General features: G+C 41.4%; 1 protein-coding gene across 1 annotated transcript in view; it reads right to left on the bottom strand.

The window, feature by feature from the left end:
- Window positions 1-12,886, bottom strand: part of BARD1 (BRCA1 associated RING domain 1) — a 74,281-nt gene extending 61,395 nt beyond the window's left edge. The window contains exons 1-2 of the mRNA XM_022567616.2: window positions 12,590-12,886; window positions 978-1,034 (exon numbers count right to left, since the gene is read on the bottom strand). Coding sequence (XP_022423324.2) covers window positions 978-1,034; window positions 12,590-12,732 — 200 coding nt within the window. The 5' untranslated portion in view covers window positions 12,733-12,886. The remainder of the gene's footprint in view (window positions 1-977; window positions 1,035-12,589) is intronic.
- Between the last annotated feature and the right edge of the window lie 538 nt (window positions 12,887-13,424).

Raw genomic sequence — 13,424 nt, 5'->3', positions numbered from 1 at the left:
AACCCTGTCTCAGACAATTAAACTATGACATTCACTCCTTTAATTGATTCCTCCTGAGTAAGAAATAAGATGAAATGAAAACCTAATATACTAACCTCTCAGCCAGGGCTTTAATGGATATAATTTTATAATAACTGTTATGGCTTAAATTGTGTCCCACCAAAAGATGCTGAAGTCTTAAACCCAAGGACCTGTGAATGTGATCTTATTTCGAAATAGGGTCTTTGTAAATGATCAAGTTAAGATGAGACCATCAGGGTGAGTACCTTAATCCGATATAATTGGTATTTTATAAAAAGAGGAAATTTGGACACAAAGACAAACACGCACACAAGGGAGACTGCCAGGTGGACATGAAGGCTAAGATGAGAGTGATGTGTCTATATAAACCAAGGAAACAATGCCAGAATCCAAAGATTCTCCACCAGAAGGTAGGAGAGAGGCATGGCACAGATTTTCCCTCATCACCCTCATAAGGAACCAACCTACCTGACACTTCGCTGTCACACTTCTAGCCTCCAAAACAGTGAGACAATAATTTCTATTGCTCTAAGCCACCCAGTTTTTGGTACTTTGTTATGGCAGCCCTAGGAAAGTAATCCAGTAACGATAAGAACTAAAGTTTCGCAATTTGCAAAGTCTGGATTCAAAACTAACTGGAAAAATAAGAGAGGCATATTTGAATTATACAACAGATATTAATTTTTCCCCAAAACTTAGCAAAGCCACTTACTAAGCTTTGTAACTGTCAACAAGTCATCCTCTTTGAGCTTTTAGTTTCTGATTTGTAAATTAAGACAGCTGAAAGGACCAAAATGAGATAATGTACAGTAAGTCACTTTGCAATCTATGAGAGTTACACAACATAAGGTAATACTAGTATCAACATGATTGCATGACTATTACCTAGTAAAAAACATAGTTACACTAAATTTGTGTGTATGTGTGTATAGCTATCATAAACCATAATTACTTACCTACAGAAGATGTGCTCACATCCTCCTAAACACACAGGGTCCCTCAGAATATTAGTGCTGTTTGAAGAAAGAAAAATAATCAAGACTTAGGTCGTTGTTAGATAAACATTTTTTACTCAACATTTCACAAGTCCAAGGCCCAACACTACACTACCATATTTCTTTCTCAAAACAGAAGATATTAAGGATGTATTTATTCATTTGAAAGGTTGTTACTCCCTGATTAAATATTGTCTCATCACACACCTGCTGAATTCAAATAGCAACTACCAAACTCAGTACAAATTATAACACTTTTTATAATGCATATACTGTGAAATCATAGAAAGAAGCAACTTTGTTCAGTATCTCTGAACCTCTTACAGGCAAAACCAACCACTGGCTGCTTCTTTCAACTAATGATTCAAAGTGTAGACCATAAATCTCAAAATCAGACCCACAAGCAGAATGACTGTGTAGTGTATTGTCCAAATGAGAACACTTCTGAGAGCGAAGGGGAGTGATAACTAGATAGAACAGCAGGACTGCCACAGAAAAATAGGACATCTGGTCACTTTGACCATAAGAATTTATGGTCTCCCATTAAAAAAAAAAAAATTTGGTTTCCGGTGGTTGTCAAGTACCCACCAATTTTCTACAGATGTCTTATCAAAAATGCAGCCATTCTTTCATTTTACAGGAAGTTGTTTGTTTTCTTTAAAGCAACTGCAAATGGGAATCATTAGGTTGGCTGTCTGCAGACAATTAAGTATTCCCAACGTTTCCATCAAAAAACACCTGCTAAGTTTGATAATCCTAAGAAGGTAATGCTACTTAACTAATAAACACATATCAAGTCATTATATTCAGAGGGCGTAATGAGGCACGAGCAAACAGGAGAAGTAAAGCTTTTAAAGAACGAACATCTTTTGTGCTTGGTTTATTATACTAACCCTAGGACCTGTAGGTATTTACACCATTATTATCCAATTACCTCTGTACACATACCATATATCAATAAAAACAGTTTTCCACACTTCTTGAAAGATCAAAAGTATCACACTGCACATTTTAATAGATATGAACATTAAAGTGAAATTGAGCTTTCAGAAAGAGTGCTAAAAACAGAGCACACCCACAATGTTATACTCAAGATATCGAAAATGGGGCTCACTGACATTATAAAACCCATCACTTTTTAAAAACCCAGAATATCTGATTTTTCTATCACACTACATAGAACACGGTGATAAAAATATGACTTGTGACGTGCCAGCCACTTCTGTGATTCTGGCAGTTCAGATGATCCTTACTACAATGCGCATGCTGGTCCTATAATTTCTGTTCATTACTTGACCTACCAAACCTAACCCCTGATCTCGAATCAAGTGTGCTGAATTCTACTTCATTACGAGCTCTGCCTCTAAGATCCCAAAAGTGGTGTGATCTCACTTCCTCCTATCATAATATCCCCCTTCTCTTTTATCCCATCACCCTGACCAAACCTTCATATTCAGGTTGCTTTCCACATGGAAAGACTTCCATTCAGTATTAGCTCCTTGGATTCCCTACCAGCCCAGGCCACAGAGCTAACTTGTTCTGGGCCATCTTCAACACCACCCTAATTCTACTAACCTCTTAGACACTCAAGGATGCCAATCTATTGATACAATGCAAGACAGGCTCCCCAGTCCACTCCCGTGCCTGCTCTCAGGCTCTGAATAACCATTACAAAAAGACAGGAAGATATACAAACTTGTCTCTATAAACTCATTTGGTAGTTTCCTCACCTTTGTATCTCTACCAAAGTGATGTAGTAGACGTTCTGTGGGTAAACAAATGAATAGACGGCTATACAAAACAATCCCCAGGCTCTAAATCCCATTAACCTTACTGAAGGCAAGCAGTGTGAGCTTTTCACCACCAAACTCATTCCTACCTCTCCACCCATAATCTTACCCCTTCCTCCAGGCTCAGAGGAAAAGAACTCCTTCAGTCATTCTTCCTTCGTAAAATGTGCTGCTCTATTGTCCTTAGATCCCTTAACTTCTCTGCTTTCTAACAGTCTATTCTCATCACTACAGTCACCTTTCATCTTCCATCTGTATCTAAACATGCAAAGGTAATCTCTCCTGCAAACTAAAACAAACAAAAAACCCTTTAGACCAGCAGTCCCCAACCTTTTTGGCATCAGGGACTGGTTTCATGGAAGACAATTTTTCCATGGACGGGGGGCGGGGTGGGCACGGCAGGACAGAATCAGGCAGCAATGCCAGGGATGGTTCAGGTGGTAATGCAGGCGATGGGGAGCGAGGCAGATGAAGACTTGCTCCTGCTGTGCGGCCTGGCTCCTAACAGGCCACGGACCGGGGCTTGGGGACCCCAGCGTTATACCGTGCCCCCCACTGCACCGTCTGCCCCAGCTCCTCCCTTTCTTGCAGATGTAAGTTCTGGTAAGTCCTCTGTAGGTGCTCTGTACCAGCTAACTCCATCTCCTTTCCTTCCTAGCTTTAATTCCCACCACTCTGCTCAAACTGCTCACCAAAGCATCTTTTGGTCCTCTTTCTCCCTGACCCTCTGTGAAATAACATCGACCTCACGTTCTTTCCTAAAACCTTCCCTTCCACTGAGTTTTAATTTCCTTATAGCACATTTATGTGCTGATTTCAGCTCGTCCTTAGCTGCTTCTTTTCCCATCTCTCCATGTAGGTTTACCCCCAGGATGCAGTCCACAGCCTTCTGGCTTTCTCTGCCAATACCTGACTCAGTGCCTTGATTCTATTTCTAAACTTAAATTTCCATCCTAAGATGACTCTGTACCCCTTGATCTATAGTTCTTACCCTTCACCCTAGCAACGAGACGCTACAGTGCAAGCAGCAATGAATCTAGTACTACAAATAATTGATCAACTGTACTAATTATTCTAATTAGTGACCTAGAAAATACTTTTTATTGCTGTTAATAGATGAGAAAAGACACTGGGAGAGTGAATGAAAAGTATGTGCACACATGTGCTGGGAAAAGGAGCAGAGAGAGGAGTGTTATAGCCAAAGCTGGGAGACGGTAGTGCCAAGTTCAAAAGAATTTTAATGGAAGAGCTCAAAGAATAGATACACTGCACAGAGGGTGGCACGAATCTTTGTCAAAGAGAGACTTTCTGAAAATGTCTAGAGCTTAGCTGAGAAGACACTCTGGAATAAAAGAATTCTTATTACAACCAGACAGTATCTATCAAAATTTTAAATGTACCAAACTTTAACTCAACTATCCTACTGCAAGGAATTTATTCTTCAGATAATCTCAGATGCTTGAAAAATTGAAATTTCAAAACACTAAAGATATCTATCTAAACAAAATACCAAAAGCTTCCAGGAAATAAGAAATAATAAAATGTCAGATACATATGTGTGTGTGTGTGTGTGTGTGTATAAATATATATATATATATATTTTTTAAAGGATTCAGAATAGCGTAAGACATCTCACGGGTGACAAGGAAAAAACATTTGGCCTTCACAGTAATGAATGAAAATTATTTTGTACTTTGAATTCTATATCCAGTCATCTTCCATAGTAGAAAGTTGATCATTGGTAATAAAAAAAAAACAACTCACCCTTTCAGAGTAGGAAGTTAACAAAAAGTGTCTAAAATGGAAAAAAAAATCTAGAACTAGCAATAGAAACACATTTCGTAATCTGGAAATTAAAGAATAAAAAGAGATGAAAGAGGTTGTATCTGGAGTATAGAACTCAAGGGTGATAAGGGATGAGGCAAAATAATGTTTTCATTATAATATTTGTCCTATTGACTTTGCCAACTGTGTTCACGTATAATTCTAATAAAAAATTTTTAATGTAAAGGTACATGGACAATATTCACTCCAGCATAAGTCTTGTGTTTATTACAGCACAAGACTGGAAACGATCTAAATTTCTACCAAGGAAATGGTTAAATAAATCATGATACATCTACCTGATGACCGGTACCCTCTCATCTGAGGTACAAACATAGAGAACCTCTTAAAGGATACACAAGAAACTGATCAGAGTGGGTTCTTGAAGAAGATTCAGACTTACCTGTCATTCATTTAACAAATATTTAATAACCGTATACCATGTTATTTTAATTCTTTGGCATATACATGTATTACTTTCAATTTTTAAAAACTTTAAAAGTTCTTCACAGTCTGGTCACTCCAAAGCCAGGCAACCTTTGTTCTCACTGCTCCTCAACAAAAACTGCTCTTATCAGGCCAGTCAGTGTCTGTAACATTTATCAAACACCTTATGACCAATTCCAAGTCTAGTACCGCTCAGACTGTCCCCAGCCTAGAATATACTTCCTCCTCCCACAAAACTATTCAATCCGAACACATTTTCCAAATACCATCCAGGATGATACAATAAAAATGACACTAAACAAAGAAGCACAATTTCTTGGAATTTAGTTTCCATGCCATCACTCGTGCAGAATCTGTACCCTGCAGCAGACACATATAAAGGACACAAAATTGACTGCATTACAGTCTTTCCTAAGGGGCTTACAATCTAGCTGGGTAGTTTTATAAGCCAAGTTAACATATGACTTAAGTACAAAATGCTCTAAAGTTCCAGAGATGGCATCAAGCTGGGGCTCTGGAAATCAATGTTGAAAACTAAGTATTTTGTATTTTATGTGCCTGATTCTTTCTTTTCTTCTTCTTCTTCTTTTTTTTTTTTTAAGTCTCCAAATAGATTGTAGTCCTACAGACAAGAGATCCTGACTTTCAATTCTTCAGAGCTCCCCAACACACCATTACCTACCTAGCATGGTGCTATGCGAACAGCAGGATTTCAATAAATCCTTAGTGAACGAACTAAGTGGAAGACTACATACAAAATGCATTTATATTAACAATTCTATTTTATCCTTACCCTATTTTTTGTTTGATATACATATATATTAGAAGGAAAAAAAATCCAGAAGAATAACAAAAGACATTTGCATGGTAACAGGACTTCCGTACCTTGAAAATTCAGCTACTTTATTTTTTTCCATCTGCAGTCATACTTCTGTTACTTTATATGTAGTTCATTTGGAAAGACCGGTACAGTCAGAGGATTATAACTTAGGGAAGAACTAAATAGGGAAAACAAACTTTTTTTTTTCTTTTTAAAGGTCCTATTGAGAGAAAATTTTCTTTGCAAAGAAGAAAAGGAAAGTAAATTCAGTTGAGATTACAATACAGAGGCAGACCTATTTCTTAACTGAATGACTCCCTAAGCTTCCATGAGATATCAACTGCTATTTAATATTAGGCAAGATAGCTACTACAGCGCTCTTGCGTTTTAGAAAATTCCCATGCTATTTTTAGGTGTGGACCAACACATTTAACACTAAAATGCAGAGGCTCCCCAAGCCAATTAAACAATTGGCTTTATTTTTCTTGAGGAGAATAAATAAAATTGTTAACAAGTCAGGGATATGGATAATGACATGAAAGCATCTTATTTTGTATAGTTATTCTGTATGCCATATTAAAGTAAATCATATGGGAAAAACAGTAACTCATGTCTAATTGTTCAGTGTCAATAAATACTGAATAAATCAATGAGTCAAATATCCCCAAAATCAAAGGGGTAATAGAATTCTATCTATTAATGACTATTTATAATAGAATCTACTATTAGGCGACAGATAAGCCACAGAGAATATCATGTATACCCAGCTCAAACAGTTTAGGTTATTTTGTCTTCTATATTCCCTTTCCTCCAAAGCAAAACAGTATCTAAGTAATTGCTGATATTCCTGTCCTTAAAGCATCACTTCCTCCACCCGATGTTCAAATATTGAGTTTCCAGGCTCAGACATAGGCATTCACCTTTATACCCTCTTCCCAGCCCACTTCCAGAAGTATGCCTTCAATTGCCACATATACGTAGGTAACTTTCAAATTTGCCCTCCACCCTGAAAACTGTCCTCTGGGCCCCAGACCTGCATAACAGTAACTTCACTTGTAATTCCATCTCCTCTGCTATGGAGGACAGTACTAAAGGGTGCTCAATGTGTCTGTCTGGTAAGTCTCCCTGGCAGTCCCAAGCCCTATATAACACCAAGCATGTGTAGTCTGTAACAGGACTGTGCATGTCGTGGTTCTAGCTCTAAATCCCAGGGGGAAAGACCTGCACCTTCTACATCTCCCCTGAAACTTTAGTCACTGTTTACTACCAGGAACCTGTGGAGGATTCTTGGCAATTCAAATGTATTAACCAGGTCCTCTGGTATTTCCACCTGCAATGTGATCCTAACTTAACCTAAATTTTCATGTCTTAATTTAACAAACACTAAGAAACTATGTGTCCAGCACTGTGGCTGCAAATGTGAACCTGTCTTTATGAAATGTGCAGTGTAACTGAAGGAGACAGGTGTCAATCAAAGAATAAAAATACCACAAAAGTAAATAAATCCCATAATTTGGAGGGACATAAGATACGTGAACACTAATGATTTGTGCCCTTTTCTATGTGTATGTCAAACTTCACTAAAAAGTTTTGTTTTTTGTTTTTTTTTGCGGTACGTGGGCCTCTCACTGCCGTGGCCCCTTCCGTTGCGGAGCACAGGCTCCGGATGCGCAGGCTCAGCGGCCATGGCTCACCGGCCCAGCCGCTCCGCAGCACGTGGTATCTTCCCGGACCGGGGCACGAACCCGTGTCCCCTGCATCGGCAGGCGGACTCTCAACCACTGCGCCACCAGGGAAGCCCTAAAAAGCTTTAAACAATATTTTGCATCCAAAAGACACTAATAATTCCAGAGTCTGTGAATTGGACAGAGCCTGAAAAATCAATTCATCCATTTTCCTCATTTTACATATGAGGACACCGGGGTCCCAGGAAAGTTACACAAATTGCTCTCCTCAGGTAGTAACTATGTGAAACAATGTTAAGCTTCTAATCCCTAGGATCTGACCTTGTCTTTAACACTGCCCACCTGACTCACTCCCCCTCTATTCTACATACTTTTTAGCATATTTTTATTTGCTATAATCCTCTACCCGGCTCACCTATAAAAATCTCTCCAAGCCCCAATTCAAAAGTCCAGGAATCTTTCCTCCACTGATCCCACCCAAGTACTCTTCTCTGCATCCCCTTGGCCTTCATCCTAATTTACCCTGAACCGTGTGTACACTTCATCCCTTATAACTAAGGATAGCGCCTTAAGGGTGGAAAGCCTCACTGCATCACCACTTACCCAACTTACAGTGCCTCAGGGATTGTTTCCTAACAATGAAGGGAGTAATCATCCCATCAAAGGATGAATGGCCTATAAGAATGCCTCTCAACATTCCAAACTAATGAAGAAAGACAAAGGCTAATGCTGGAGGCAGGGAATCTACCCTTTATTTTACAAGCATTCATATAGCACTTAGAACATAACACACACTGCTCTGAGTACCTTACAAATTAACTCGTTTAATTCCCCTAACAAACTTAAAAAGTAGAAACTACTACTAACTCATCGGCAGATCAAGAAAAGGAAGCATACAAAGGTGAAATAATTTGTCCAAAATCACTGAGCCAGGATTTGAAGCCAGGGTCCAAAATCCATTCTCTTAACCACTAAGCTATGCAGCCTCAAAATATGAGAAAACAATCTCAATCACCTTTACTAAAACGACAAGAGATAATTTAGAAAAATAAAATCACCTATCTTAAAAATCACAAGACTGTTTTTTGACTTTTTACTAAAAGTTGATTAAAAAATCACTAGAGGGCTTCCCTGGTGGCGCAGTGGTTGAGAGTCCACCTGCCGATGCAGGGGACACGTGTTCGTGCCCCGGTCCGGGAAGATCTCACATGCCGCGGAGCGGCTGGGCCCGTGAGCCATGGCCGCTGGGCCTGCGTGTCCAGAGCCTGTGCTCCACAACAGGAGAGGCCACAACAGTGAGAGGCCCACGTACCGCAAAAAAAAAGAAAAGAAAAAAATCACTAGAACAACAAGGTCCTATAGTATAGCACAGAGAATATTCAATATCCTGTAATAAACCATAATGGAAAACAATATAAGAAAATGTACATATATGTATAACTGAATCACTTTGCTGTACACCAGAAGCTAACACAACATTGTAAATCAACTACAATTTTAAAAGTCACTAGAGGACTTCCCTGGTGGTGCAGTGGTTAAGAATCCGCCTGCCAATGCAGGGGACACGGGTCTGACCCCTGGTCCGGAAGATTCCACATGCCGCGGAGCAACTAAGCCCGTGCGCCACAACTGCTGAGCCTGCGCGCCTAGAGCCCATGCTCTGCAACAAAAGAGGCCACTGCAATGAGAAGCCCGTGCGCCACAACGAAGAGTAGCCCCCCCTCACCACAACTAGAGAAAGCCCACGCGCAGCAAGGAGGACCCAATGCAGCCAAAAATAAATAAATAAATAAAATGAAAATAATAATAATAATAAAAAATAAATAAAAGTCACCAGAACTCCGAATTAAAATTGTGGTAGATGCTAAACCCCAGCCCCCACCAAAAAACAGATCAAGAGGTATCTAGTTATTTAAATTCCCAAAACAGTGTCATAAGACACCTGGGCTTTTTCATTACAGCTCCCATTTCCTGCTTCCTTTAGGAACCCATTATTCTCATGCTTCCTGTCTCATTTTCCCAAATCTTTAAATAGCTCCTATCTGGTTGTGAGGCTTGGACCTAACACATATGTCACATCTGGCCTCTTGAACAATTTCATCAGCTTCACCTTGGAGTCATATTTATGTTAAAGGTCAAGAAAAGATGCCCTGTAATGTAGCCAATCCACCCTCACTCACAAGTAATGCTTGCCGCAAAACAGATCCAATATGCTACACAGGACAGGTGACAGCTGGGAGCACGAGATGGATGACAGCTGCAAACTGAATGTGAGGGTAATTGGGGTAATCACTAGCCCACTGGGTAAAACTTTGAAGCTCTGTAAAAAGGACAGACACACTGACACACAATTTCAAATAATATGACACTGTTTTGAATGATGGGTAGCAAAAGCAAGAAGCAGGCCATCCTGAGTTGCTCCTTTGGAGTAATGATATCAGGCAGCTACTAGGCAAAGCACAGGAGGGAAGAATGGGTTGGTTTTTTCCTATGCTTTACTCACTACAGACAGTGCCAAACGTGCAGTGACAGGGAGAGGAACACTAATCATTTCTAAACACTAAACCCCACGTGACATTAAATTTTACACCAAAAAGGATTTTTAACCTTGATGTTTTACCTGTTAAAACAGTTTTGCAAACTACTGTCTATGCACCAAATCAAGCCAGTAGCCTGTTTTTGTACAGTCCTTGAGGTAAGAATTATTTTTTTATGTTTTTAAGGGTTGTAAAAAAAAAAACAAGAACAGACACTGTTTGTGACAGCAAAGCCTAAAATATATACTATATGACCCTTAACAGAGAAAGTTTGCAGAGCCCTATGTTAAAATATGCACCAAAAGAAACAGCTGAGATTTAGTTAATCCATCAGGGGTTTGTATATTTTTTTTTTTTTTTTTTTTAATCACTGGAGGGGATTTCCTGGCAGGCCAGTAGTTAGGACTCCTCGCATTCACTGCCAAGGGCCTGGATTCAATCCCGGGTTGGAGGACTAAGATCCCACAAGCCGCATGGCGAGCTGCGGACCAAAAAAAAAAATGTTTTTTCATGAATAAACAAATCACTGGAGTTCAGTATCATTAACCATCCACGACAGGTTGTATTAAAAGTCTGGGCCTAGTTACTGATGTCTACTTTCAGTCTTTTGGCTCCTACTGTCTGCTCATTTCAGTTAGAAACTGGAAAAATACTGGTATGGGATAAAAGTGAAACTGGCTTTATTAGATTTCAGGACAACCTATAGATTATTCCTCTTCTATTCCTCTTTTGTCTCCCCCAAACCATTCAGCAAGCAGACTGTATTTTTGTATTTTCATAAAACACCAGCTGTTAATCACTTATTCTATAACAATCACCACATTCACCACTTTACATGTATAATTTCATTTAGTTTCTTCCCTCCCATAGAATGTTAGCTTCATAAGCGTTGGGGTTTCTGTCTGCTTTGCTTACTAATGAATCTCCAATGCCTAGAGTAGTCTGGCACTTGGTAGGTGTTCAATAATATATTTTTTTATTATTAATGAATCCTCACAGGAGGATGAGCTGAGCACCATCGTCACTCAGATAAGGAAACTGAGGCACAGAGATGTTGAATGATTAGGGCCATTCAGCAGTATCAAAGCTGGAACCTGACCCCAGCAGTCTGACTCTACGGTCTAAGTGAGGCATCACGCTGCTGCCCTAGTGCCTTCCATACAGAAATGTGCCATCTGAATGTCTAACTTTCGTTGACTTATGAAGGTGTGACTACAATTGCTTATAGCAACCAGCAGAGCCAGTTTTAAATTTTTTAATCTCTGATGGATGACCCTTGTGCTATGGGAAAACACACACAACATCAGAATGTCTTCATGTACAAAAGTGCCACTTTTCTAAGGAGGGTAATGATGTCATTTTGTCACAAGGTTTAAAGATTTTGTAAAACAAAATATAAGTGCGAAACTCTGACAGTTACGTCCTTTCCATTTTTAAAGAAAGAGTTGCTATGTTACTTATGCTTTACGTACAACAAAGTTCTGCAAGTTGGACATCGGGGGGGGGGGAATCAAAACAAAGTCCCAAAAAAGAAGTAGGGTAGAACAGCTACAAGCAGAGAGAAAAGCTGCCAGAGTGATACGGATGCAGAAATACTGAGCTGTGCACACAGCAGGCGCTCAATAAACGCTTTTGGAAGAAATGAAATGTGAGATAAGCCCTTCTTGGGTTTTATAAACCTTCTTTATTTCTATACTAGGAGGAGCTACAGGAAAAGGAGAAGCAAGGAGTACCAGTCAAGAAAGTGATGTCTTCAGATGGAATGAAAACTTTGAACTTAAAGGATTCCCATGGTGTAACAGCATGAAGGAAAATAAGCAAAAATAATAAACAGCATCTCTTAAGAGCTGGAACCCCAAGCCATACAGTCTTTGATCAAACCAAGGAAATGTGATATTGAAAGAGAAATTGGCGATGTCCATCACCCCGCCATCTTCAATCTACCCCTCAAAAAAGTCCCCCAAACTCTCCTCCCTCCCCAAACAAGGCTGCGACGGAGAAAAGGTCAACGGGGCCAGCTCAGCAAACGGTGACAGCTGCTTCAAATTTAGTGGGCCTCTTCAAACCTAACAGCCCTCGGCCTAAGGTTCTGGTATTACCCTGGTCACAAGAATCACGGGCCCGGTGAACAGTGCAGATGCCTCAGCGCTACAGATTCAAACTCTGGAGGCGGGAACAGGGATCCGCATCTTTAGCCACGCCTCTAGGCTCTCAGGCCCGCTTAAGTTCGAAAACTACCATCTTAGTTGGGTTTGGTGCAAGAAAGGCTAGAAAGCTGCCCAGAAAGGGTTGAATGGGGGCCCGGAGTGGGGATAAATAACACCAGATCCCTGGTACTAACCCTGCTCGGCGGCCCAATTGCTGGGGGTAGGTGGGGAGACGGGAATGAACAGAGGAAACCGGAGGTTTGAAAAGACGCCTGCCCCCCGCCGAGGCCCTCCCGGCAGCCCCCTCGAGGGTCGGTCTTTACCAACGCGAGCAGCGCAGCAGTTTCTCCAGCCGGTAGAGCGCGGCGCGGCTGTGGGCCCATGCGCCGCGACCAGCCGGCTCCATGGCGGGCGCAGGATGAGGCTCGTTCCCGGAGCGGACCCTCGGCTGCCTGTTCCCCCGCATCGCCCCGCCCTCGCGGAGAAGCCTCCTGGGAAAGCGGGAGGCAGGGCGAACTCGGGCAACCACCCAGACAGCGCAAGCCTGCGACCCGACAGCCGGCCCCCCGCCCCAGCTGTTCCCACTTCTGTGCCGGCGGGACGCCTAGGGCACCAGGCGCGCGGGGTGGGCGGGGCATGGCCAAAAACGCGCCAAAAGTCCCGGCGCACGGGACGGGGAGCGGGGCCTCGGCGAGGGGCGGGGCCTCGGTAGGACACCCGCTGTCGTTGGGAAAGGGGGCGGGGCCACAGGCTGCCCTGAGGCGTAAAGGTAAGAAAGTGAGCAAGTCCTTGCTTTCCCAGAGTGAGGATTCTAGGGACCCTTAGCCGAATTTAATCAATAGAAAGTCACAAACCGAGAAACTTTTTAGTTGAGCATGGTCTGTGCTGTTTCGACTACTGCTGAGCTTGGAAACGCTTTGCTTGTAACATTGACACTTTTAATTCCTAAGAAGGTAACTTTCTTTTCTCTCCCCACCCCCACCCCCGGCTTTTCATTGATGGCCATATATACAGATACACCTACTACGCACCCCTTCACCCTCCCCATCCAGTCCGCTGCCAAACCCTTGCATTTTTTTCCCCCTTACTCTCAAATCTTCCCACTTCTGTCTTCACAACAGGCCCAGTTGTATCATTTTCACCTGGAGTGTTCCCATA

Source organism: Delphinapterus leucas, chromosome 8 (assembly GCF_059928025.1).
Source record: "Delphinapterus leucas isolate spDelLeu-1000000601 "Yukka" chromosome 8, BTC_Dleu_Yukka2, whole genome shotgun sequence".
Lineage (NCBI taxonomy): Eukaryota > Metazoa > Chordata > Mammalia > Artiodactyla > Monodontidae > Delphinapterus > Delphinapterus leucas.
Note: the sequence above shows the minus strand (reverse complement) of the source record. Positions and strands in the feature narration are given on the sequence as shown.